Here is a 25385-nt window from a genome sequence, read left to right as displayed (position 1 = left end):
CCTTACAAAACGTTTTTTAAACCCAGCTACACTAGCAGCTTTTATCACATCCTCTGGCAACAGATTCCAAAGTTCAATTAGGTGTTGAGTAAAAAAATATTTTCTCATATTTGTTTTAAATGTATTACCTAGAAACTTCATTGTGTGTCCCCTAGTCTTTATACTTTTTGAAAGAGTAAATAATCGATTTGTGTTTACCAGTTTTGTTCCACTCATTTTATAGATCTCTATCAGATCATAGAAACATAGAAACATGAAAGAGAAAAAGACCATATGGCCCATCTAGTCTTCCATTCACCCAATTAATTTAGGAGGTCCATATTCAGATACAATCAGGATAGCAAAGTTAGCCAGATAAACTTATCTGGCTAACTTTGGAGATATAGTCGATAGTTTAGCTGCACTATTAAATATAGCCAGCTTTCTTAAAGTTAGCTGGCTAACTATATCTAGCTAGCTTTAGGGCAACTCTTTGGCTTGACCAGACTTAGCTGGCTACGTCATCTAGCTAACTCTGAATATGAGAGTTAGCCTGTTAACTCAACTCCTCCCAGTTATGCCCTTGGAACGCCCCTTAACTTATCCAGCTAAATTCTAGTCAACTAACTTACCAGCCAGCTATAATTTAGCTGGATATGTGCGTAAATATTCATTTAGATGGCTAACTTCTGAGTTAGCTGGCTAAATGCCTTTGAATGTAGACCTCTAGCTTTATAATTCCTATCACTCCCTTAGAAATGCCCTGTATTTATCCCATGCTTTCTTGAATCAAATTAGTAACTCGATGCCCAGGAACCAGCACTCTCACCTTTTCAGATTAAGCACATGACCTTTGCAAACTCACGATTCCTAACACATCTTTGGTCCAATTGTCTGCAGACAGAAAGACAATATTCCCTGCACCAGGCTACAGTTCTTCAGGGCTAGGACTATTAAGTGGTCCTAAGTCCTCACAGCCTGGTTCAGCCTTCCTTATCTCATGGCATTTGGGGTTTTTCTTTCTCTACAAGATCATAGGTATCACCAGCACTGGTCTCCGGGCTGTTCCCGAAGGCCTGAGGTTTCTTGGGCACTGGATGTCCCAGAATCCAGGATTATGCAGACCAGTTCCGCTGACCCCTCTCTTTTTTCCACGGTCTACTTTGCAGCCCTGTGACTTGGAGATCCCAGGAAGTCTAAGTGACCCTGAACAGGTTACTCACAGAGTTGTCACGTTGGAAGAAACGGAGGGAACTGTGCGTAAGTTCTGGCTGAAGCAATTGATCATCTTCCCCCCACACTGACATTTTTCTGGGACGAGGTCCAGCACTGAGCAGGGGGAGAAGCACAAGAGAAAGCAGACAGAGTCAAGAAGTGATGCTCCGTACCAGACACAGAAAGACAAGCTTAGTCCATAACTTTAGATTAAGGAGAATGGGTGAACCTCCTTGGCTTGCTGAGTTTTCTTGGCTACAAGAGCAGAATGGAATAAATCCAAACTCCATGATGCTTCCCCAGTGACACAATGTAGCCAGAAAGAACAAAGAGATTTACTTCTAATAAGAAAAAACACATTCTTAGCACCAGAACTTAAGTAATGAGCTTAACTTGTATACTTCAGAATCAAGGCACATCTCAACCAGTCAGCAAGAGAGCTGTTCAGCAGGTATAGCCAACAGGGGCTAGGGCGCTACACATTTGGCTTTCTTAAAGATCCAGATCCATCAGGATTAGGATCAGCATAAAGGGACTCAGGACACAGATGAATAGATAGATTTATGCAGCTAAGGATCCAGTGCAAAGATAAGCCTCCTATTAAAGCCTTCTCCAGGGAAGCACAACATGCTAACCACAGATAAACAAGCAAAAAAGTTAGAACTGCACCAGCAGACTCAGGTTTGTCAACTTTGGTCGGACTTATTCCTGGAGGTTTCATAAGACTTTTGTTAGGATCTGTGTGTGTCTGTGTGTATGTGGACCCTTCAGCTGAGGTGAGGGATGTAACAGCTCACGGAGTGGAGCCCCACTGAGCCTCACCGTCGGGTAGGCAAGGTCTCGACTACAGGATGAGATACAGCAGGAGTAAAGTAATAGGAGAAAGAGTGACCCCAGGAGGCGGGCCAGGGGAACGTCAACCCAGGCGCTAGTAGTAGTGAAGGTGGCAATATCCGAGGAGCGGGGAATGCCAATATGGATGTAGTTACTGTGATGTCTGAAGTCCGTGCAACGGAGTATGCCAGCGAAGCAATGGTGAAGTCACGGTAATGGTCCGCGGAGCGGGGTACACCATAGAGAGTCTTCAGTGCTGTCATGGTAGTAGTACTCACAGGGCTGTAGTAGCAAGGAGAGTTCCGGGGAAGACCTCAGGAACAGAGGCAGGAAGAAGTCCAGGCAAAGGCCCTCCGAGGAGCGGATAGCCAAGAGACAGAAGAGGGCCCCTGAGGAGCGGGTACCCTAGAAGTCTCACACCACAGAAACAGGAACTGGAACGACGACCAACGGAGAGTAGGATTCAGCAAGAAAGAACTCGTTGCCAAGTCGTAGGTGCTCTGGAGCTGCGGATTTAAATACCCAAGTTGAATGACGTCATCTGAGGTTCACACCTTGATGTGGTTAAAGCTGGCCCCGGAGTGTGCGCGCGCACCTAGGGAATCCCGAGGCCAAGATAGTGGTCGGCAGCATCCATCCTGCCTTGGGACGCCCAGGAACGGAGGGAGGAGGGCCGACGAGAGCTGGCAGAGGCCATAAGTTCCCCCAACGGGGCCAAAGCTGAAAAGAAGGAGGTGAGGAACAGGGGTCGCAGGCACTGGCGACCACGGGGCGTAACAGTACCCTCCTTCTTAGGGTCCCTCCCGGAGGTTTGGGTTTCCTAGGATGAGACCTGTGGAACTGTTTGATCAGTTCTTTATAGAGAATATTAACTGCAGGCTCCCATCTATTCTCTTCGGGCCCAAAGCCCTCCCATGAGATCAGATATTCCCATCGTCTTCCATGCTTTCGCACATCCAGGACATCCTGAACTTGATAAGTAACGTCCTCCTCAGATGCCAGATGTTGGAGTTCAGGTGGCTTTTTGGAGAAGTCAGAGAGGATGAGTGGCTTCAGCAAAGAAACATGGAAGGCGTTACAGATCTTGAGCGATGTAGGGAGGCGCAAGCTTTAGGTAACTGGGCCTAGGCGATGAAGTACCGAAAAGGCCCGATGTATCTGGGAGCAAAGCGGGCAGAGGGCAGTTTCAGGCGAATAAAGTGGGTGCTAAGCCATACCTTGTCACCAGGAGTGAATTGAGGGGCTGCCCAATGGTAGACATCATAGCATTTCTTCGCCCTCTGGGCAGCTGATTGTAGAAGTCGTTTAGTGTCTTCCCAGAGTTGGTGCAATTCTTGGGCAGTGGCTTGCACCGTGGGTGATGATACTGACAGAGATAGCGAAAGCGGAGGCAGAGGTTGACATCCGTACACAATTTGGAAGGGCGAAGACCCAGTAGATGTGGACACATGACAGTTTAGGTTAAACTCCGCCCAAGGGAGAATCTTGGACCAGTCATTTTGTTGTGAATTGACATATACTTGGAGAAATTGTTTCAGGGTCCAATTTGTCCTGTCTGTCTATTGGCCTGCGGGTGATAGGCCGATGAGAGGTCCAAGGAGATGTCATACTTTTTGCACACGACCCTCCAGAACCTGGCCATAAATTGTACTCCTCGATCGGAGAGTATTTGCCTTGGGAGTCCGTGAAGGTGGAAGATGTGGCGGATGAATAATCTCGCCAGCTCCAGGGCAGAAGGAAGGCTAGATAGAGCCACAAAGTGAGCCATTTTTGAAAAGCAGTCCACCGTAACCCAGATGGTGTTATTGCCACAGGAGGAAGGAAGATCCACTATGAAGTCTGTGGCTATGTGCGTCCACAGTTCACTGGGGGCGGGAAGTGGTTGCAAGAGTCCCCAGGGATGACCCGTTGGCGGCTTCTGATGAGCACAAGTGGGGCACGACTCCACATATGCTTGAGCGTCCTTCTTCATGGTTGGCCACCAATAGAACCTCTGGAGTGTAGAAAGAGTTCTAGCTTGACCAAGGTGGCCTGCCAGCAGGAAATTGTGTGCCCATCGGAGGATTTTTCTGCGAAGTGGATGGGGAACCACCGTCTTCCTGGAAGGTACAGTGAACGTGGCAGAGAGAACTTGGTTGGGTCAATGATGTGACGCGGGATGTCCGGAACATCTTCGGAGGTGACGGATCGCTAGAGAGCATCCGCTCGAGTGTTCTTATTGGCTGGTCGGTACTGTAGTAAGAAATTGAATTGAGTAAAGAAAAGAGACCAGCGGGCCTGTTGGTGGTTAAGGCGCTGTGCATGGTGCAGGTACTCAAGGTTCTTGTGGTCTGTATACACTGTGATTTGGTGTTGAGCCCCCTCGAGCCAGGGGCGCTACTCCTCAAAGGCAAAATTTATTGCCAATAATTCCTTGTCCCCAATTCCATAATTACACTCTGCGGGTGAGAAGCATCGAGAGAAGAATGAGCAGGGGTGCAGGTGTGATTGGCGGAGTGTTGGCTGAGTACTGCACCAACTCCGACGTCTGATGCGTCAACTTCGACGATGAAAGGTCATCGAGGGTCCAGGTGGCATAAGCATGGTTCTCTGAGGAATGCATCTTTGAGTTTCTGAAAGGCCGAGATGGCCTCGGATGACCACTGCGAGGGGTTGGCTCCTTTGCGATTCATGGCCGTGAGTGGTGCGGTCAGTATAGAGTAACGTGGGATGAACGATCACAGAGCCTTGAGGCCCATGGGTTGGGGCCTCTCCTGGATGCTTTTGGTCTTCTGTGGGTCCATTTGGAAACCCTGGCTCGAGACCACATAGCCTAGGAAAGGGACGGTCTCCTGTTCGAAAGAACATTTCTCTAGCTTGGCATACAAGCGATTGACCCTTAGGCGCTGGAGGACGTTGCAGACGTCTTGGCGATGACTCTGGAGGTCTTGAGAAAAGACCAGGATGTTGCAGTGATAGAGCATGTCTCTAAATACTTCGTTCATCATATTTTGAAACACTGCTGGGGCGTTACAAAGACCGAAGGGCATGACCAGGTATTCAAAATGGCCGTCATGGGTATTAAAAGCGGTCTTCCATTCGTTGCCCTGTCATATCCGGACCAAATTGTATGCCCCTCTCAGGTCCAATTTAGAGAATATTTTGGCCCCCTGGAGCCTGTCAAATAGTTCAGAGATTAGGGGCAAAGGATAGCGGTCCTTCTGGGTAATCTCGTTTAAACCGGGGTAATCTATGCACGGCCGGAGGGAACCATCCTTTTTCCCCACGAAAAAGAACCTTGCTCCAGCAGGAGACTTAAAAGGTCGAATGAAGCCCTTCGCCAAATTCTCTTGTATATAGGCTGACATGGCCTTAGTCTCAGTTAGCGAAAGTGGGTACACCCTTCCATGAGGAGGCTCAGAGTTAGGGAGCAAATTAATTACACAGTCAAAGGAGTGGTGAGGTGGTAACATATCAGCAGCCTTCTTTGAAAACACATCAGCATAAGTGGCGTATTGCAGCGGGAGACCTGGAAGAGAAGTCATGGTAGTCAGAAATGGCATAGGTGACACGACCTCCAAGCATTCCTTATGACAGGAGCTGCCTCTTGGGAGAGTTGTAAGGTACTCCAGTCGAATTGAGGAGTATGTTGTTTTAGCCAAGGTAGCCCAAGAACCATCGGGTGAATGGCCTTGTCCAGTACCAAGAATGAGATGGTCTCCATGTGCATAGATCCAGTGCGCAGTCGGATGGGTACTGTGGAACAGGTAACTTTGCCAGGTAACGGCTCGCCATGGATGGAGGAGAGCAGTAATGGTGTTGGTGTGCAGACTGTGGGAATCCAGAGATGCTCCACCAGCTGTCGAAGGATAAAATTCCCACCAGCCTCAGAGTCCACAAGGGCTAAGGTGTAGAATTCGAGAGTACCTGAGTTAATGGAAACAGGTAACGTTAATGGAGGAGAGGGTGATGTCAGGTCTAGGAGAAGTCCTCTGGCAGAACCTAGGCCTGAGAGTTTCTCGGACAAATAGGGCATGAGGGTAGTGCAGGTCTGGGCTGGCCGCAATACATACATAATCCATAACGTAGGCAGCGATGTTTCTCCTTAGATGAATCTTGACTACTGCCCATCTGCATCGGTTCCTTGTCCTCGGTATCTTGCGGAGCTGGAGTGTTGGTAGGTGGTACAGGAATCCGGGAGGTACTCGAAGTCAGCCTTTTACTTCCTCGGGTCTCATGCGAGCATTCACAGAGACGGCGATCAATGCGGCCTGCGAGATCCATGAGATCATCCAAGGTGTCAGGAAGTTCTCGTGCCGCTAGCTCGTCCTCGATGCGTGGACTCAGCCTCTCGAGTATTACGAACCTGTCCTTCTTGCAGCTTCTTCACCTCTCTTCCCTTCTCCTCTGTGGCCCGGAGGCCGCCGATGGTCTTCATGTGGCTGGTGCCGCTCTGCTCTATTCCCCATGGCCCGGAGGCCGCCTACATTTTCAGTGCTCTTCGCACGGCAGGAGTCATGCTGCCGCATTTCGCATGGTCCTGGAGGCTGCCGACATCACCGCCATCCTCCATGCAGATGGAGCCATGCTGATGCACTATCTGTGGTCAGGAGACCGCTGCCGTGGTCTTCAGCGGCTGGAGCCACCCCGGTGCAGTTCTGGTGACAGGAGACCTCTGACACACCTCTCTTGCAGCTGGAGCCGCGCTTGTGCAATCTCGCCGGCAGGAGGCCGCCGACAGCACTTTCCTGCGGTCAGGAGACCACTGACAGCATCCCCATGTAGCCCGGAGGCCACTGACCTTACCGTGTCCCCTCCATGGGGAGGGGCCTTCATCCCTGATCCATCCTGCGTCTAGGAGCTGCCAGCATTCTCTCCTCTGCGGCTTGGATGTCGCCACTTACATAGAAGCCCGTCCTGTGGCCTGGTTCCTGCTCCAGCTCTACTTCGGCATCTTCCTGTGCTACAGGGCTGCTGTCCAAGGTCCTGCAACCCCCTGCTTCCTTCCTAGGGGGCAAGGCTGTGTTTTCCTTCCCTTCTTAAAGGGACAGCGAGGGAGTGGTCCACTTCTGATGTCATCGGGGGAGTCGCCTCTTCAACCCTCATCATCACTTCAATCTTGCCTTCGCAAGGAGCCAGTCCTCCTTTGGACTTCTCTGCAATCCAGCTTCTCGTTGGCACTCCGTTCCATGTTCTTTGTTGGAATTCCACGTCTGTGTCTTCATCTTTGTATGGTCTCTAGTCTTGAACCTGCGTCTTCGTCTTGTCAATTCCAGTTGTCCTGATGTTCCATCCTTCGTCTAGTGAGATACGCTGAAGTTCTGTTCTTCGGATTCTCTTCACTTCAGATGTCCTCTGGCAGCGTAATCCTCCAAAAATAACCTGACTTCTATTTCTATTTCTTCCTCGGTTTTAATCTTTTCTTCCCAATCCTGTCCAGATCTTCGGAGCCTCTTGCACCTGCCTCCATCTGGATATGGACTCTGCATCCTGTCCCTGGCGGCCGTGTCTTGGATGGAATAGGGCAAGGAAGCCCGGCAGATCATGAAGGATTGGGTCTGCACGATCCCAAAGGTGTGATGCTCATGCCAGCGCCCATCCTTCCAGGAAGGATAGGATGTATGTCGTCTTGGAGACTACGTCCGGAAAGTATATTGGTTGTAAGGAGAAGTGCATGCTGCACTGATTCAGAAAGCCCCTTGAGGACAAGAGGTCACCTGAAAAATGAAGAGGTGCTGGCAAGGGCACAGGTGGCTGGAATGATGATGTCTGTGGTGTGGAGTTCAGCTTGGCCAACTTAGAGGCGGTGTCCAGCCGGTTGTTTAGCAGATCAATGGCGTTAGCCAAATTCTCCAGCATCTTCTGCTAATCTGAGATTCGCTGGGCCAGGCCAGGAATGGCCTGGAGAGCCGAGATCTGTGCCGGGTCCATGGACTTGGCAATCTGTTAGGATCTGTGTGTGTCTGTGGACCCTTCGGCCGAGGTGAGGGATGTAACAGCTCACGGGGTGGAGCCCCACTGAGCCTCACCATCGGGTTGGAAAGGTCTCAATTGCAGGATGAGATAGAGCATGAGTAAAGTAATAGGAGAAAGAGCGACTCCAGGAGGCAGGCCAGGTAATGGTCCACAGAGCGGGGTACACCATAGGGAGTCCTTAGTGCTGTCAAGGTAGTGTTCCTCAAGGCAGGGTACACCGGAGAGAGTCCTCAGCTTTGTCATGATAGTAGTACTCACAGGGCTGTTATAGCAAGGAGAGTTCCGGGGAAGACCTCAGGAACAGAGGCAGGAAGACGTCCAAGCGAAGGCCCTCGGAGCAGCGGATAGTCGAGGAGTGGGTACCCTAGAAGTCTCATGCCACGGAAGAAGAACCGGAACGACATCCAACGGAGAGTAGGATTCAGCAAGAAAGAACTCGTTGCCAAGTAGAAGGTGCTCTGGAGCTGCGGGTTTAAGTACCCGAGTTGAATGATGTCATCTGAGGGGGATGCCCCCGAGGTTCGTGCCATGATGTAGTTAAAGTTGGCTCGGGAGCACGCGCATGTGCCTAGGGAACCCCAAATTCAAGATGGTGGTCGGCAGCGTCCATGCTGCCTTGGGACACCCAGGAACAGAGGGAGGAGGGCCGACAAGAGCTGGCAGAGGCCGTGAGTTCCCCCAATGGAGCCAAAGCTGAAAAGAAGGCACCGGCGACCACGGGGGCGTAACAACTTTTTATAGTGGGGTGACTGAAAATCATTTACTCTGGAGGGAATGACTTACTTCACAATCTGCCTCAATAGAAAATTGGTATCTGTGTCGGTACAAACAAAGTTCAAACATGGGGGATTTGTTACTCTATGGTCTGGTGATTCCAGGCTTCGGTCCTGGGTGTTGCACGATTGGCTAACCCTGAGGATAGTATATGAGTGATTCCTTTTATACTTACTGCACTCTCCAGCTTCCTCATCTGCTCTTGATTTGCTTGCTCTGGAACTTTGAATGACATCAAAGCTCTTTGTCCATCCACTAACATCAACTGGACAAGAGAAAGAAAAAGAAAAAAGGGAGTAGTAAATGGAGGGTGGGATGAAGGGTGTGATCGGTAGATTTCCTCGGGGATCAATACTAGGTCCTGTTCAGTATTTTTATAAATAATATTGCAGAGGGGTTAGTAGGGAAGGCTCTGCAACAGGATGGGCATGCCACATGAAGAAGAAACAATGATAAAGTTTGAGGAGTAGTCAAAAGAAATAAATACATACACGATTGGCACAGAAAGTTTTAATGCAAGATGAAAACCTAGAGAATCGTGAATTTATGGTCCAAGGCGGCAGAACTTGATGGAAGATGGAGCAGGATACAGACCCCAAAATGATCATATTTGTAGCAAAAGCCTTTGACAAGGCAATGACCAGAGCTAGACGAATGATAGAGTGCATAAGGAGAGAAATTGCCAGTAACAAAAAATAAAAAACCTTTTGTACAGGTCACCGGGGAGACCTCACCTGGAGTGCTGTGTCCAGTTCCGGAGGTCACTCTTCCAAAATGATACAGAAAGAGCAGAGGTGCTCCAGGGAAGGACAACCACAATGGGGCAGGGTCTGCACCATATACCTAGGAAGTGAGACTTAAGGGTCTAAACAGAGATATGCTAGAGAGGAGGGATATAATATTGTCAGAGAGGCAATGGTATTCACTTCTACGCCTGTTGTTTTTTCCCTTCCTTTTCTTACACTATTGTTATTGCTTTAGTGTCTTCATTAGATCTTCCCATTTTTAGTGGCTTATCTGAAGCAAACCTTTTTTAATGCTCTAGAACAAGAGCTCATGATATGAGGCTCCGGGGGGAGGTAGACTTGTAACATAAGGAAATATTTATTTTCACAGAAAGGGTGATGGATACATGGGAGCATCTGAAGGCCAACGTAGTAACAGAAAAGTCTGAGATTATAAAAGAGGGACCCTTAGCTGGTGGGGAGAGGGGATACTGAAGGGTAAAGCCTGGGATAAGCACAGAGGATCCTTAGCTGTGGGGGAGTGAGGGGTAAAGCTTGGGATAGGCACAGAGGATCCTTAGCTGTGGGGGAGTGAGGGGTAAAGCCTGGGATAAGCACAGAGGATCCTTAGCTGTGGGGGAGTGAGGGGTAATGCCTGGGACATGCACAGAGGATCCTTAGCTGTGGGGGAGTGAGGGTAAAGCCTGGGATAAGCACAGAGGATCCTTAGCTGTGGGGGAGTGAGGGTAAAGCCTGGGATAAGCACAGAGGATCCTTAGCTGTGGGGGAGTGAGGGGTAAAGCCTGGGATAAGCACAGAGGATCCTTAGCTGTGGGGGAGTGAAGGTAAAGCCTGGGATAAGCACAGAGGATCCTTAGCTGTAGGCAGAGTGAGGGGTAATGCCTGGGACATGCACAGAGGATCCTTAGCTGTGGGGGAGTGAGGGTAAAGCATGGGATAAGCACAGAGGATCCTTAGCTGTGGGGGAGTGAGGGGTAAAGCCTGGGATAAGCACAGAGGATCCTTAGCTGTGGGGGAGTGAGGGGTAAAGCCTGGGATAAGCACAGAGGATCCTTAGCTATGGGGGAGTGAGGTGTAAAGCCTGGGATAAGTTCAGAGGATGCTTAGATATGAGGATGTTAGGGTAAGGCCTGAGTTTGGGAGGATCTATGGTACTATATCAGGAATGGTAAGACTCAATGAGCCTTGCAGTCCTTACTTGCCTTAGTTTTTCTGCTTGGATGGAATGGATCAGTAATCTGATCAGTAAGTCTTGATTCCTATTGTTATATTTCTTACTGTTGTATGTGACTTAAGCTATAAGTTATGAAAGATAAACATTTCACCATCTGTCCATTCTGTGATTTAGGGAATAAGGTGGACAGGTGGTGGGATGTAGGCGTATGCGTTTTCTCATGTATAGAAACCTGCCCCTGGATGGGACCGCGAGTATCTGCTTCCTGAGGTCAGTGCAGCACCCAGGCAGCAGCTGAGGGTCCCTGCCTGCTTCTTGGTTATGGATCATCCTTGTAAGTTCTGCTCCTGTTTGTGCTAACTGCGCTTCAAGTAATATTTCCTCGACTTCCAGAAGTAATCATCCTTTACTGTTTTTGGATTTAGCTCTGTTCAGACCCTGAAGAGAGGCGTCTGAAATGCGCAGTGTACAAATGACCCTTCCTATGAGGGTTTCAAGAAAAATATCACCTCCACGATGGGATGGCTCGTGTTGGAAGAAAAACCACCTCTTTTTCTGCTTCGTTCTCTATATTAAAGTCTTTTACTTTCACTGGGAGATGTGCTCCCATCTGTCTCTCTTCCAAGATCTTTCAGATGCAGGCCGGTGCAGAGAGGTCTGGGTGGCCGCCACATGGCGTGTTGGGGAGGGTGCCTTTCACACAGCAGCGGCGTTGTGCTGCTGATTCTTTCTGAGCTATGAAGAACGAACTCAGATTTGCCAAACTCTCTTATCTAGTCGAAAACAGATTCCATGGCAGTGTGCTGAACTGTAAAATATGAATGTTTTGACGTGTCCTTCCTGAGGCGAGCTGGGGCCGGCATTAACCCCCCTTGCATGCCAGCAGCCTCTGTGCACGTCCACAGCAGTCTAGGTATGTGAGGGATGGAGGCACAGATAGGACACCCTGTGGCCAGATTCCAGCTGCAAACACACGCCAAGTGCTTCAGATCTGGGTGCGCCTGCTCTGCTTGTGGGTGCATAAACACATTTTATATGCATATGCTGCTCCCGCAGAATGTCAGAACAACAAAAGGAAGCAAGGGGTCAAATCACAGCTGGGCTTCCTGGCTTGCCTGCCGGAGAAGCCAGGGGGACAGGGCACAGGGGAAGATACTTTGACAGCAGGGGTGGGGTGGGGTGGAAAGAGGTCTTGGATTCAGATGATAACCAACAGGGGCCCTGACTTTTACGGTCTGGGGTGCTGATTCGCAGACATAAGGGAAAAAGCACAGGACTGCTTCTACGACCAAGTCCATAAGCAAAGCACGTTCAAGCAGCACTGTCTGAATATTCAAGGAGGCTCGGCACCCAGTAAAAGAGAAACATGGGGGTAACCTGCACAGCGCTGCAGATCATACTTCCATAAGAAGCTTGCTGGGCAAACCGGATGGACCATTTTGGTCCTTTTCTGCCGTCATTACTATGTTGCTGTACTCACGTGCTGTCCACAAACGGAGACAATCCAAGGGCAGAAGAGCAATACCTGTACGGTGGCAGACAGAGTTGAGGCCAGGGCTGTGCGGGCACAAAAAGGCCCAAGAGGAAGAGTCTGGGAGCGGCACAGAGGATGCAGGAATGTGAGTAGCACCAGCATTAGTGACACAGGCGATGCAACCACGTCCAAGAGAGTCACAGAAGGAATCAGGTCAAGAGGAGTGCAGGCAAGGGTCACCCTCGGGGCATCACCCGGGAAAGATTATGGCATGTGGTTCTCATCTCTGTCCTGAAAGCACACCTAATTGGTCTGCTTTTCAGCGTAACCATTATGAAAATGCATGAGACAGATTTGCATATTCATTATGGATATCTTGAAAACCAGCTGGGTTAATAGGGAATTGGATGTGGTACTGTTTGAAAAGGACAATGGAAAGAACAAAATCTATTGCTTCATTTTCAATTCAAAATAACTTTGAAACATCAACATTTTCTCCCCCCCCCCCGTTTTAGTGTGCATTTCAACTCAACCTGTGTGGAGCCTGTCCTACTGGCTAATAGGGCTCAGGGGCTCACCGAGGAGTGCTAGGGTTAGATTTCCACTCAGCTTCCTGGGGTGCTTTCCTGAACGGGGAGGAAGAGTCAGTCTTTCGAGGCCCTCAAGCCTCCTTTATAGGTTCTCTGCTGTCCTCCAATAACAGAACACACCGCACAGTCAGCCCTTGTTCAAAAATAATCCTTATGCCGCTTAACTTGATTGCTGAGGAAAATTCACAGCAGAATCACCCTGGAATAGTGCACCTCAATACTGAAAGGAAAACGCAAGAAATCACAGATCCAGAAACTGGTAAAGGCGCACTCCCTGGCAGCCTCTTAAAAGAGACCCTTCCTGGGCTTTCCCCTGGATGGTTACCTGCAAGCTGGGTGCTGGAAATTTCTCAGAACATACTCCACAAGTAGCTTAATTTATTTATTTATTTAAATTATTTCTATACCGTTTTAGCAATTACATAGTTGATCAAAGCGGTTTACATAATCAAATAAAAATAAAACAAACAACTAAAAGTAAATAAAAATCAAATAATTGCACATAAGAAATGTGCTAATTACTTTCCATCTTTGTTTAAACATAAATTAAATAGTTAAAAAATCAAGTAGTTAAAGTAGAGTAAAAGATAAAACAAAAGACAGTAAAAATTGGAGAAAAGAACAATTCATTTCAAATCCCTATGCTGGTTTTATTTACTTTCTTTATGAACTAAAAATCTAATACTCTTTATGTATTTATTTATTTATTTGTTTGTTTTAACGTTTTTATATACCGATAGCCGTTTGCACATCATACCGGTTTACATATAACAGATGGAATGCCACTAGAAATAGGCATAGCCTACTTAACTCGAGTGCAGGGAGAAGAAAAAATGAAGAATACGAAAAGAGCTAAAACATTCTAAAAACAAAGCAAAAGGGCCTACTCCAATCTGATTCACAAATACCTATTGGCCTATCGATCCAAATGCCTGGCAGTCCTCAAGCTGACTCCAACCAGAAATCTATTCTTCCGAACATTTTGATAATCTCCCACGGTGTGTGAGGAGCATGGGAACATCTCCCTTCTTCCTTGAGATCACTTCTTGGTCCTTTCCTCTCTGGAGATCCTCCTTGCATCCCAAGAAAAATCTTCCAGATCCTGGGTCCCAGGCACCCTCTGGATAGGAGACTGGAGGAATAGAGCCCAAGCCAAAGCAGGCTCACATGGGTTTGTTAAACACACACGTTCCCGCATGACACCTTCCACTGGGTGAAAGCGACACGCCCTACTCCCTCTGACCTCACATGACCGTTGTCTGTGAAGACTCTGACGCATATAGTAAGGGACCCTTTGTTGACACCCTTGCACCTAAATCTGCTTCAGAGGTGCAGTTTTGTGCTGGAGTCATTTCTTTTTCGTTTTGAAAAATTCTGACACAGCACAAACTCCTGTAGCTCTCAAACAGTTCCTCAACCAGGACATGCACAGCTTCCTTGTAACTTTTGTACCCAAAGTTCACCTTGTACTTTGATGTGATTATGGAGGTAGACTCAGGTCCACCTATGAAGCCATATCTGAACAGTTTTCATGTTGGGTTTTTTTTTTATTCTTGTATAATAAAAACTTTAAACATCTTTAGTATAATCTGCTAATCATTTGTAGCCCCTGTTTCTGGACAGCATGAGAAGTGTAAGGGTCACACTCAGTCTCGAGAATAAAGTCCTCAAACAGTTCCAGGGCTTGGATTCTCCAAAGGGGGGAATGGTAGACTTCAGGGTCCAAGGTGTAGGGGGCAATTCTTGCTGGGGGTATTATATCACTAGGACTCAACTGGATGAGTGCGGGTACCAGACTAAACAGGCTCTGGATAGGTGCACTAAACTCAAACTTTACTGCATATCTTCCAAGGTCATAATTGGAAGGAATGTGCATTCATTTTACCCAAATGCGAAAAATGAAAGAAACAGGGCCAATTCATTTCTTTCATGGGGCCCCAAAATTAATTGGGGGGGGAGCCTTCCGAATTAAATGAATCCTATTTGTTTGGTTTGTAAAAAAAAAAAAAAAAATCTCCCAACAGGCCTAGGCCTAGACCCAAGGCTGGGGTCTTGCCTAAGAAATAGACTGAGGCCCAAAGCAGAGACTGTGGCCTAAACCCTAGCATGATGCCGGCATCTTGGCCTAGCCTAGACCCTACAACGGGGCCTCAGCCAAGACCCAAACAAAGGCCCAGGCCACCTGAAAAGCTTTGCCAGGGTTGGGAAATTTCCCGACCTTGACTTCCCTGATCAGTCAAAGATCTGATGCCAGGGCCCAGCCAAGAGGCTGGGTTCTGACACCTGGGCCTCAGCCTAGGTCAGAGCCCAGACCCAGGCCCAACACTACCTGGCCCAGAGGCTAGGTCCCGAAACCTGGGCCTTGATCGACCCAGGCTCGAGCTCCCAGGTGTTGGGACTCGGATCTGGGCTGGGCCCCAGCATCAGGCCTAGTCTTGGGACAATGCCTGGTCATCAGAGTCAGGGTCAAGTCCAGAGGCCAGAATCCAGGCCTCAGAGTCTTCTTTCTTTGTTCTTCTTTCTTCAGTCTTATTTCTTCAAATGATGCCATCCACTGGGACGCACCAGAGTAAATTAATTCGGTGCATCTTTCTCAGTGGAGGGTGCCATTTTGCTGTATGAAGGCCAAGGCCCAGGCATTGGAACCTGGCCTCCATGCTGGGTCCTGGCATCAGGCCTGGGCTTGTTCCAAGGCCCAGGCATCAGGACCCCTGTCCAGGCTCAGGCCTAGGCTGAGGCCCAGTCATCAGGACCTGACCTCCGTATTGGGCCCTGGCATCGAGCATGAGCCTGGGCCAAGGCTAAGGCTCCGGCATCAGGCCTAGGCCAAGGTATCGAGACCAGGCCTCCAAGCCTGGGCCTTGCATAAGTCTAGGCCAAGGTTGCAGTGGCCTTCCGTGGCCTAGGCCTACACAAGGTGAAGGCTTCGACCTGGGCCTAGGCCTTGCCAGTGGATCCCCTTCCAGACTGGGTAAGTGGGAGCTGGGAAGGATCCTAGCCCTGGCAATTTTCCGGGCGGGAAGAATAGTGGTGGAGACAAGAGGCCTCAGGAGGCCCCATTTGGTTTTTTGGTTTTTTTTAATGTTTATTCTATTTTTTTAAACTAAAGAAATAAAATAAACATTAAACAAAACAAAATTTGTGGGAAAAATCCTCCTCCCCGAAAAAACCACAGATTTTTTACCCCTCACACCCCTATTAATTGGCACTATGCATGCTTGATTCTGGTTACATCTATGTCCCAAAGTTATTCTCTAACTGATCTTCTATCTGTCCCATGATGTTGGGGTCCTGAAATGATTTTGCCCTACAGGACATGGAATGGTGACCCTCCCAGCTGGGTCAAGGATCTCCTATTGAAGAGGAAGCCCCTTCCCAAACAATTCCTGAGGTCCAGATGTACTTCAAATTCTTCAAAATTCCCAAATCTCTTCTCTTTTCCTGGAGCAGAGACTCTGGTGGGGTCTCCCGATGAAAAACAACCACCACTCTCACTTTTCCTCTCCAGATGGCAACTTGGGATCTTTCAGGCATCAGGGAGAAATAATTCTTGTTGTCACTCTTGGGCAGAAAGGGTGACTACAAACTTCCTCTTGAAACAAAGACAAACATCTCCAAAAAATGCTCAGCCACTCATACCAGAGCCATCCCTGTCCATCTTCCTTTGTACTGATCCTTCCCAGAGGTGGGGGATTTTCCTTCCCTGAGCAAGGACCCGGGGATCTGCAAACCTTCAAAAATAAGAATCTAAAAATTCCTTACAAAAAACTGCAAAAACCTTCAGGCAACCTCATCAGCCAGGTTGTGGATCATAGATGTAGATTGCCTCCGTCCTATCCCTGGGGACAGAGGTTATAAGGACTGGCCTACCAGAGATAAGTGACAGAAGAAAATGACAATGCTTCTCCTAAGTCCACACAGGAGTTCACCATTCCAGCAGCCTCACTGAGGTGCTGCTAGGAAACCACACACCAATTCTACTCCTAGACCCAAATTCTAAGGCCATCTAGTGGCGATCCCAAAGGACTGCCAACCAAACACCAGATATTTCTTTTTTTTTAGTATAGACTGCTGGGATTGGAGAAGGTTATCCATGACAGCCTGTTATATATTTCATCTTGCAGACCAATCAACTCAAAAAATGTATTCAGGAGAAAGAATGATGCCAGAATAGCTGTAGAGAGCATGGTTTTTATTGGATGGTTTATGTAATTTTTATTCCAAATAGTATTTTATGTTTATTTATATTATGAACATGTACACTGTGGAGATAGAAACTTGCTTTCTGTATAACGGTATAAAAAAAGCTGTTTAAATAAATAAATAAATGGTAGTAATAGGGCAACAGTACCTGGGGCAAGTGAGGCAGGAAGGATGCTCATGGGTGGGACCTCATTGAGATAAGTAGTGAGGGGTGTGAGGAGATCCACGGCAAAACACATATAATTGAGGGTATAATTGAGTTTATAATAGGTGAGCTGGTGATGGGACTGTGGTAATATGGGACACATATGAACTTTTGAAACCTGTGCATTTAGATTTTGCCAACGAAAGTGAAATGGAGAGAAGGAAGGAAGAAAGGAGGAGGAAGATGAGAGAAAGAGGAGCACAAGGAGTAAGACTGGAGAGGAGGGAGAGGGATTACCACAGTTGTCCTCGTCAGCCCCGTTGGCACAGTCTTGAACACCATTGCAGTGTAGCAGCTGGGGTAAGCAGTCCGAAAGGTTGCCACAGGGGAAGTGTCCAAGAGGGCAGATTCTACTGTCCAGACTGGAGGGAATCAAAGACTCTGCCAAGCAAAACAAGAGAAGAGGTTGAGGAATAAAGAACAATATATGCACCAATGCCTTAAGAGTACAGAAGCATAGTTGTAAGATGGCACAAGGAGTTTAGATCTATAGGCAGTTGGGCACAGGGAGAAGGTGCATAACTCAGCATATGCATGCCTAGGTCAGTGTGCCTAAAGTTATGCCTTGATTTTATAAACCACGTCCCACCGCCCTAAAAGTACTGTAAGTTTCAGTACACGCACATTTTTAAAGTGCAGGCATCCACCAATTTTATGAAAGTACATGCATACATTCTATGTGTTAATTAATTGTGACATGCCTGTAATAACCCTGAGTTAGTGCATGGAGGCAGGAATTTTATAAAGTTGATTGTCGTAAGCGCGTATCTCGCTTATGAAAATGTGTGTGCATGTACCTTCAGTTCACCCAGACTTTTCACCAGTTTAGCCACCCCCCCCCCCCCATCCCTTGCTCCAGACCCCCAGCCAAAAGCTGCAGACAAAAGAGAAGTTAGATTTAATACCTGCAACTTGACAGCAGACATAAAAGCATGGAAGCATATCTGAGGACATAAAGCATTTAAATGCGAATGTAATCAACCATAGATGTCATTCATCACCACAGCGATCCACACGCTCGCACACCCACGTGTACAAAAGTAACCCAATCAATAATGACCCAAACACTTTCCCAATACTTTTGGACTATCCCACACTCCCATAAACAGTGCATTAAAGTCGCATTGCTTCCTCAACATTTAAGACAGCATGACGATTCTGTTAGGCCAGCTTTACGTGCTTGGTATGGGGAGAAAAGCATCCTAGGAATGATTCCTAGTGCAACTCTTTCCACAGAACCCAGTCAGTACAGTGGCTAAGAGGACAATTGGATAAATTTGTAAATTATTTTATTCATTTTATTTTGTGATTGTACCCCTGTAAGCCGGCTGTCTGTAGCTTGCCTTCTCTCAATGTGGCTAAAAGTGAATGCCGGGTGCCACAGCATGCATGGCAAGCTTCTAGCCACGTTTATAGCATTCATTCCCTGGGGCCTGTACTTGCGTAAACGGAGTTTTCGGATTTTCACATGTACTTCTCCGGCAGAAAACTACCTGCAAATTGAGCAGGTGCAAGTGACCACACCCTCTGTGCCCCCAGCAATTCTGAAAATAAATGTCCGCACGCATATTCTCTTTGTGACTCCATGAAAAGCCTGCAGGCAAAAAAAGGTGCATTTTGTCCCAAAGCACAGTTCGAAAGCTGCTCCTACCGGATTTTGGATACAGTGATGGGGTTTGCTCAATACCAGGGGTTCTCAAGCACCCCTTGCACCCACAGAACTGGCACCTATGCCTTAGAGCAAGAAAGACATAGAAGCCTATGAGGCTGCGATCAGAGAGGACGTGACACTGAATGGGAATGGAAAGTTATGGAGGGTGGGGGCCAGACTCTGAATGCATTTATTAGTGAAGAGCTGAAGCCTGAACAGCGCACGGTCCTGAAGGGAGCCAGTGAAGCACAGCTGGGAGAGGTGAGGCAACGATGGCCCTGAGGCAGCTAGAAGAGAAGCCCGGCAGTGACAGGACCTGACAGGGAGCCGGTGAAGGGCAGCCAGGTGTGAGAGGCCTGGCGGCCCCATTGCTATGGAAGCTGTAATGGGAAAGAAATGAGTCACATGGAGACCAGCGGGGTAGGGTCTTCCCATAACCCAGGTGCGACGGCATGAAGAGAGAATCAGACAAGGGGATGAGCACGTTGCACGGAGGTTACAGGGTCCTTATCCCAGAGAAGAGCACCGCAGTACAGATTAAGCGAGGGCAAAGAGACACCCCCCCCCCCCCCAAGATCCCTGCTTGAGCCGTTGAAGGCAGGAGGGGGTAGAATCGACTTACAGAAACCCAGCCTGGGGGGGGGGGGGGGGTGAGGTGTCAGCAGAGGCAGGAGAGAAGAAAGCATTAAGTCTTGGCTGGATGGTTTCCACATTAAAAATTTAAAACAAATCCAGGAAGAGGCTGAAGACAAAACATGGAAGTGGGGGAGGGAAGGGGGGGGGGGGAAAAAAGGAAAACCGATGCGGGAGTCAGCAAATGAGGGGTGAGCGCACCCAAAGAAAGAGATAAGGGGGCCCATGCTTTAAGCGTAAAGAGAAAAGAAGTGGGGACCCAGGGCAAAGAGTTGTGAGTTGCCAACAGAAAACAGAGATTATTGCAAGTAGGAATTGTTGGCAAGCACGGTAAAAGAAAAATGAAAACCAATCATTGATGGGGACAGAGAAGGCCAGAGCAGAGAGAGAATAGAAAGAAGAGTGGGATGGTCACCTGGGTAAATGCAATAGAAAGGTCACCTAAGCAGAGGAGCAGGAAAGAACAGCTCTGGGGACATTCAGATTCTGCTTTCTTAGGCATTTCAAAGCAGATTCCATTCAGGTACTGGGGGGTCTTTTCCTGCCCCCAGAGGGGTCACAGTAAGTTTGTACCTGAGGCAATGGAGGGGAAAGTGACTTGCCCAAGGTCACAAGGGGTGGCAGTGGGATCTGAATGTGGGCTTCCCTGGTTCAGAGCCTGCTGCTCTAACCACAAGGGAAAAAAAGGGCAGATTCGGTAGAGTCAGTAGGCCGAAAACCTGCCTGAAAAGGATCCTTTGGAAGGACACAATGAATCCAAATAGACTCCATTCATTCAGATTGGTATACAATGGGCCACATTTTAAAAACAGCGTAAAGGCGTAGATTTGTTTGCGCAACCCGGCACAAACAAATCTATGCCCGCGCATTTTATAAAATCCGGGGTCGGCGCGCGCAAGGGGGTGCACACTTGTGCACTTTGGGGTAGATGTTCAAAGGGTTACGCCCCTGGCCCACCTCCATGCCCAGCCCCCATACTGCCGCCACACCCCTGGCCCCGCCCCCGATCCACCCATTTTCGAAAGCCCCAGGACATACGCGCGTCCTGGAGCTTGACCGCGCCACCGAGCCTATGCAAAATAGGTTCAGCGCGCGCAGAGGCAGATTTTCTCGGGTTACGCGTGTATGTTACGCACGTAGCCTTTGAAAATGTGCCCCAATATCTTCAGGTGTACCTCCAAGCTCCGCTGTCTCCTAGCCCCTCTCTGTCAGTTATTCACTTACCTCAATGTCACCTATAAAATATGTTATGCAGATAACATAGAGCAGTGGTTCCCAAACCTGCCCTGGAAGACCCCTCAACCAAAATTGCACAGAATTTAAGCATAATGAGCCCAAGTCAAGTGTATCAGACCAGGATGTTTTTGTGTGGGACCAGAAACTCTATGTTAGAGGTTCCCAAACTTGTCCTGGAGGACCCCCAACCAGTCAGGTTTTCAGGAGATCCACAATGAATATGCATGAGATACAATTCGGTCTGGCGCAGGAGTATCTGGCGCCCTAGGCGAACCTTCGGCCATGGCCCCCCCATCCCCTTCTGGCAGCAGTAGCTCCAGCAGGTCTCTCCCTTCTTTGGCAGTATTGGCTCTGGCACAGCAGCCCCTTTGGGCGTCTTGTTGGTGGAATTTTGTTGCCCCCATAATGTTGGTGCTCCAGGTGACCACCTAGTTTGCCTAATGGAAGCACCAGCCCTGGATGCAATTTGCAGGCACTACCTCCACAGCATGCAAATTGTATCTCATGAACATTCATTGTGAAAATCCTGAAAACCCTCCAGGACAAGTTTGGGAACCTCTAACATAGAGTTTCTGGTCCCACACAAAAACATCCTGGTCTGATACACTTGACTTGGGCTCATTATGCTTAAATTCTGTGCAATTCTGGCTATCCCACAACAGATTAAAACTTAACACTGCAAAAACTGAAATGTTTTTAAAATGTTATTTATTAGTCTTATATACCGTCGTTCGGGTGGAACCATCACAACGGTTTACAAATAAAATCAAAATCGATCAGTAGGAAGCATGAGGAAAATAGGTGACAATAAATTACAAATACATAATATTAAAAATTAAAAACAATTAAAAATCATTACTACAAGTCAGAGAGAGCACGATAGAGAAAGAATAAAGATAAAGTATTAAAAATTCATGAAGCAAATCAAGGAGAGGAAAGAGAACTATTTTGCCAAATAGTTATGGTGGATCCTCATAGGCCTTCATAAATTGCCAGGTCTTAAGGTCTGATTAAAATAATTTTATATCAGCTTGTGTACGTTGTGCTAATGGTAGAAGCTTCCAAGTTTTGGGACCAGGGAGGGATATAGCTCTTGCTCTAACATCGCTTAGGTGAGCAGATCTTACTGAAGGGATGGTTAGAAGACCTTTGCCTGCGGATCTGAGGTTTCTCTGTGGGACATGTAAACATATCGCTGTGGATGATTTTGTGTAATAAACACAATACCTTATAGTCAATTCGTTGTTTGAGTGGGAGCCAGTGGAGTGAAATGAGAACTAGCATTATGTGATCACATTTTTTTTTTACTTGTTAGCACTCTGGCTGCGGCGTTTTGCAAAATTTGTAGAGGAAGTAAGGTAGAAGTCGGAAGTCCAATACTGTTGTTATCCAGTATTAAATATCCATTATCTGCAATCCCTGCTTCATTTGACTTCCAAGGTCACTGTATCCAGATTGTCTACAAAGCAAAGAGCCTTGGAGTATTCCTTGACTCTGACCTCTCAATGCAAACCCACATCTCCTCCATGGTTAAATCTGCCTTCTACAAACTAAAATTACTGAAATTCCTAAAACCTCTGCTTTAACTCCAAGACTTCCATCTGGTATTACAGTCATTGATTCCAAATAATCTAGATTACTGTAACTCATTATTTCTTGGATTATCACAATTCATCACTCACCCCTTGCAAATAATTCAAAACTCCACGGCACGAATCCTTCTAGGTACTAGACAAAGAGAAACTATACTCACTACATTGGCTTCCGAATGTTTATCATATATAATATAAAATTATAATGCTCATATTTAGAATGACAGATAACTTCTCTGTTAGGTGTGGTCTATTAAATGTCAGATCATTAAACTTTAAATATAACCACATTAAAGACCTGATAATTTCATCCAATCTTCAAATAATATTTCTCATGAAAACATGTCTGAAATAAGGTGATTCCCACTGGATTTCACCGGCATGTCCAACCAATTATTCTCTCTTTTACAAGAATAGAAGCCAACGTTCGGGTGGGGGGGGATCATCAATCTGTATCACAAAGTCTTATGCCTCAAAGAACTGGAAATAAGATCCTTCAAGTTTCTTGACCATCTTCTACTTCAATCGACCTTTTAGGTCATCTTATTTTCCTCCCAATCTACAATCCTCCAGAGTCTACTCTTTCCTCAATATTTGAAACGATGGATCTCATTGCTGAGGTTTCCACTCATTACAAAATGCTAATAATATTAGGAGACTTTAATGTCCATGCCGACAGCCCTACTCATGAATCTGATAAAACCTTTTTCTCTTTAACGCCTGATTTAGATATCACCCAGTGGGTCAACGTTCCTAAGCAGGCCACATGTTAGACATTATCTTTTTCCTCTACCATTTATTTAATAATTCTAACTCCATTTCCACCTCTGTTTTTCTATGGATTGACCATTGTTTAATTTCTTTTTTGTCTTAATCATAATCCCCCATGTTTTTCTCAAACCAAAAACATATTTTCAAATGAGAAATCTTGGAGATTGATTTGGATCCGTTTGCTTCAGAGTTTGTTTCCTTCCCTCCTGATTTTAATCCACTTTCTCTAGAATGACAAGACAATATTTGGACTAGAACCCTTAATTCTGCTATTGATAAGGTTACTCCTATAACTCTTTGTTCTGTTTCTCAACATACTGCTCATCCTTGGTATCCTTGGTATCACCCTGACTTAAGGATTTTCAAAATTAAAACCAAATGGGTGGTAGCCAATAAATATTATCACAATGCAATGTTGTCGGTGAAGAAGAAATACATTTGCAATAAAATCAAGTCGTCAGACAACCTACATCAACTTTTTAAGACCATCACCAACTTCTCAACAAATTTCTCTGCCATTATCAGATTCATCATGTGCCGTGAACAATGTTGCTAGTTATTTCTTAAATAAGATTAATAATATCTGCAAAGACTTAAAAGCTAATGAGTCCAACACCTTTATTTATTCTACCAGCTTCATCTTCTTCTCTTAACAGGCAATTTCTTTTCATTCGGTCTGGTCTGAGCAGCCAGCATTCACCAATTACTTAGGTCTCTTCATTTCACAACTTTGCAAATAAGTACGGTACTTAAATGTAAACCGCTTTGAAGTATCTGAAAGGCGGAATATAAATGTAAAAAAAGGTTCATATGCCTTTGCAATTTTTGAAAAATCCATCACTTGATCCAGCTAAACCTATTTTTTCTATTGTCAACACCTCCTGCCATATTAATATAACCTCCTCTTTCATTTTGATGTATTGTTTATGTATGGTTAAATATTCCTTCCATCCCTCTCCCCTCCTTTCCCCCCAAAACCCCCACCTCCTTTTTCCCCTCCCCCCCCCCCCCCCCGTTTTTTTTATACTGTTATATATTTATATATTTTATATACATGTGTCTCACTTATTTATGTATTTATTTATAAAATGTTACTCTTCATGGTTATTGATTGACAACTTTTTGTATTTCCTTTAGTTCTAAGCAGCTCTGCTTGCTGGTTGGTGTTTTTTTGTTTCTTGTTATTTGTGGATCCTTGGTTACTTCTTTGACCTTTGCTTTGTTTTGTTGACAGTTGATTCTTTGAGCCTCTGTCCCTCCCGATGCAGACCATGTGGCGAAACATGGTCCATTTCAGGGGACCAGAACCTTCTTCAATAATTTGTGAATAAAATGTTGAAACGCTTAAATTCCTCATCTCTCTGTTTTATTTATTGATTTGTTCACTACAAGGATCCGTGAACGTCTAGCACTATACCTGTTTTACTTTTGGTTAAAGAAATATGACTCCAATTTTACAAGCACTATACTGGCTGCCTATCACCTGTTGGATTAAGTTCAAAGTTCTATGTTTAACTTTTCACACCCTTCACTCTGGTTTTACGATTTAGAACATAAGAGCACAAGGCTTGCCATAGTGGGTCAGATCAACAGTGGCCAAGCCAGGTCACATGTTCCTGGCAGGATCCCAAGAATAAGCAGTGGGTTTCTACAACTCTCCCTTAATAATTGTTAATGGACTTTTCCTCCAGGAACTTGTCCAAACCTTTTTTAAACATAGCTATATTAATAGCTTTCACCATATCCTCTGGCAATTAATTCCAGAGCTTAATTATGCAGAGTAAAAAATATTTTCTCTTATTAGTTTTAAATGTAAAATGTAAATGTAAATGGCCAATGTAACCCCAATATTTAAAAAAGGCTCCAGGGGCAATCTGGGTAACTATAGACCAGTGAGCCTGACTTCAGTGCTGGGAAAAATAGTGGAAACTAAACTATTCTCAAGATCAAAATCGTAGAGCATATAGAAAGACATGATTTAATGGAACACAGTCAACATGGATTTACCCAAGGGAAGTCTTGCCTAACAAATCTGCTTCATTTTTTTTAAAGGGGTTAATAAACATGTGGATAAAGGTGAACCGGAAGATATAATGTATTTGGATTTTCAGAAGGCATTTGACAAAGTCCCTCATGAGAGGCTTCTACGAAAACTAAAAAGTCATGGGATAGGAGACAATGTCCTTTCATGGATTACAAACTGGTTAAAAGACAGGAAACAGAGAGTAGGATTAAATGGTCAATTTTCTTAGTGGAAAAGGGTAAACAATGGAGTGCCTCAGGGATCTGTACTTGGACCGGTGCTTTTCAACATATATATAAATGATCTGGAAAGGAATACGACAAGTGAGTT

General features: G+C 46.4%; 1 protein-coding gene across 1 annotated transcript in view; it reads right to left on the bottom strand.

Moving 5' to 3' along the window:
- LOC115094334 (relaxin receptor 1-like) overlaps positions 1-25385 on the bottom strand; it is a 153428-nt gene that overhangs the window by 88337 nt on the left and 39706 nt on the right. The window contains exons 2-4 of the mRNA XM_029607281.1: positions 17387-17530; positions 8933-9022; positions 1203-1308 (exon numbers count right to left, since the gene is read on the bottom strand). Of these exons, the coding sequence (XP_029463141.1) occupies positions 1203-1308; position 8933 (107 nt within the window). The 5' untranslated portion in view covers positions 8934-9022; positions 17387-17530. The remainder of the gene's footprint in view (positions 1-1202; positions 1309-8932; positions 9023-17386; positions 17531-25385) is intronic.

This window comes from Rhinatrema bivittatum, chromosome 6 (assembly GCF_901001135.1).
Source record: "Rhinatrema bivittatum chromosome 6, aRhiBiv1.1, whole genome shotgun sequence".
In the NCBI taxonomy this organism is placed as follows: Eukaryota; Metazoa; Chordata; class Amphibia; order Gymnophiona; family Rhinatrematidae; genus Rhinatrema; species Rhinatrema bivittatum.
The sequence above is the reverse complement of the archived record's forward strand: the minus strand, read 5'-3'. Positions and strand labels throughout refer to the sequence as shown.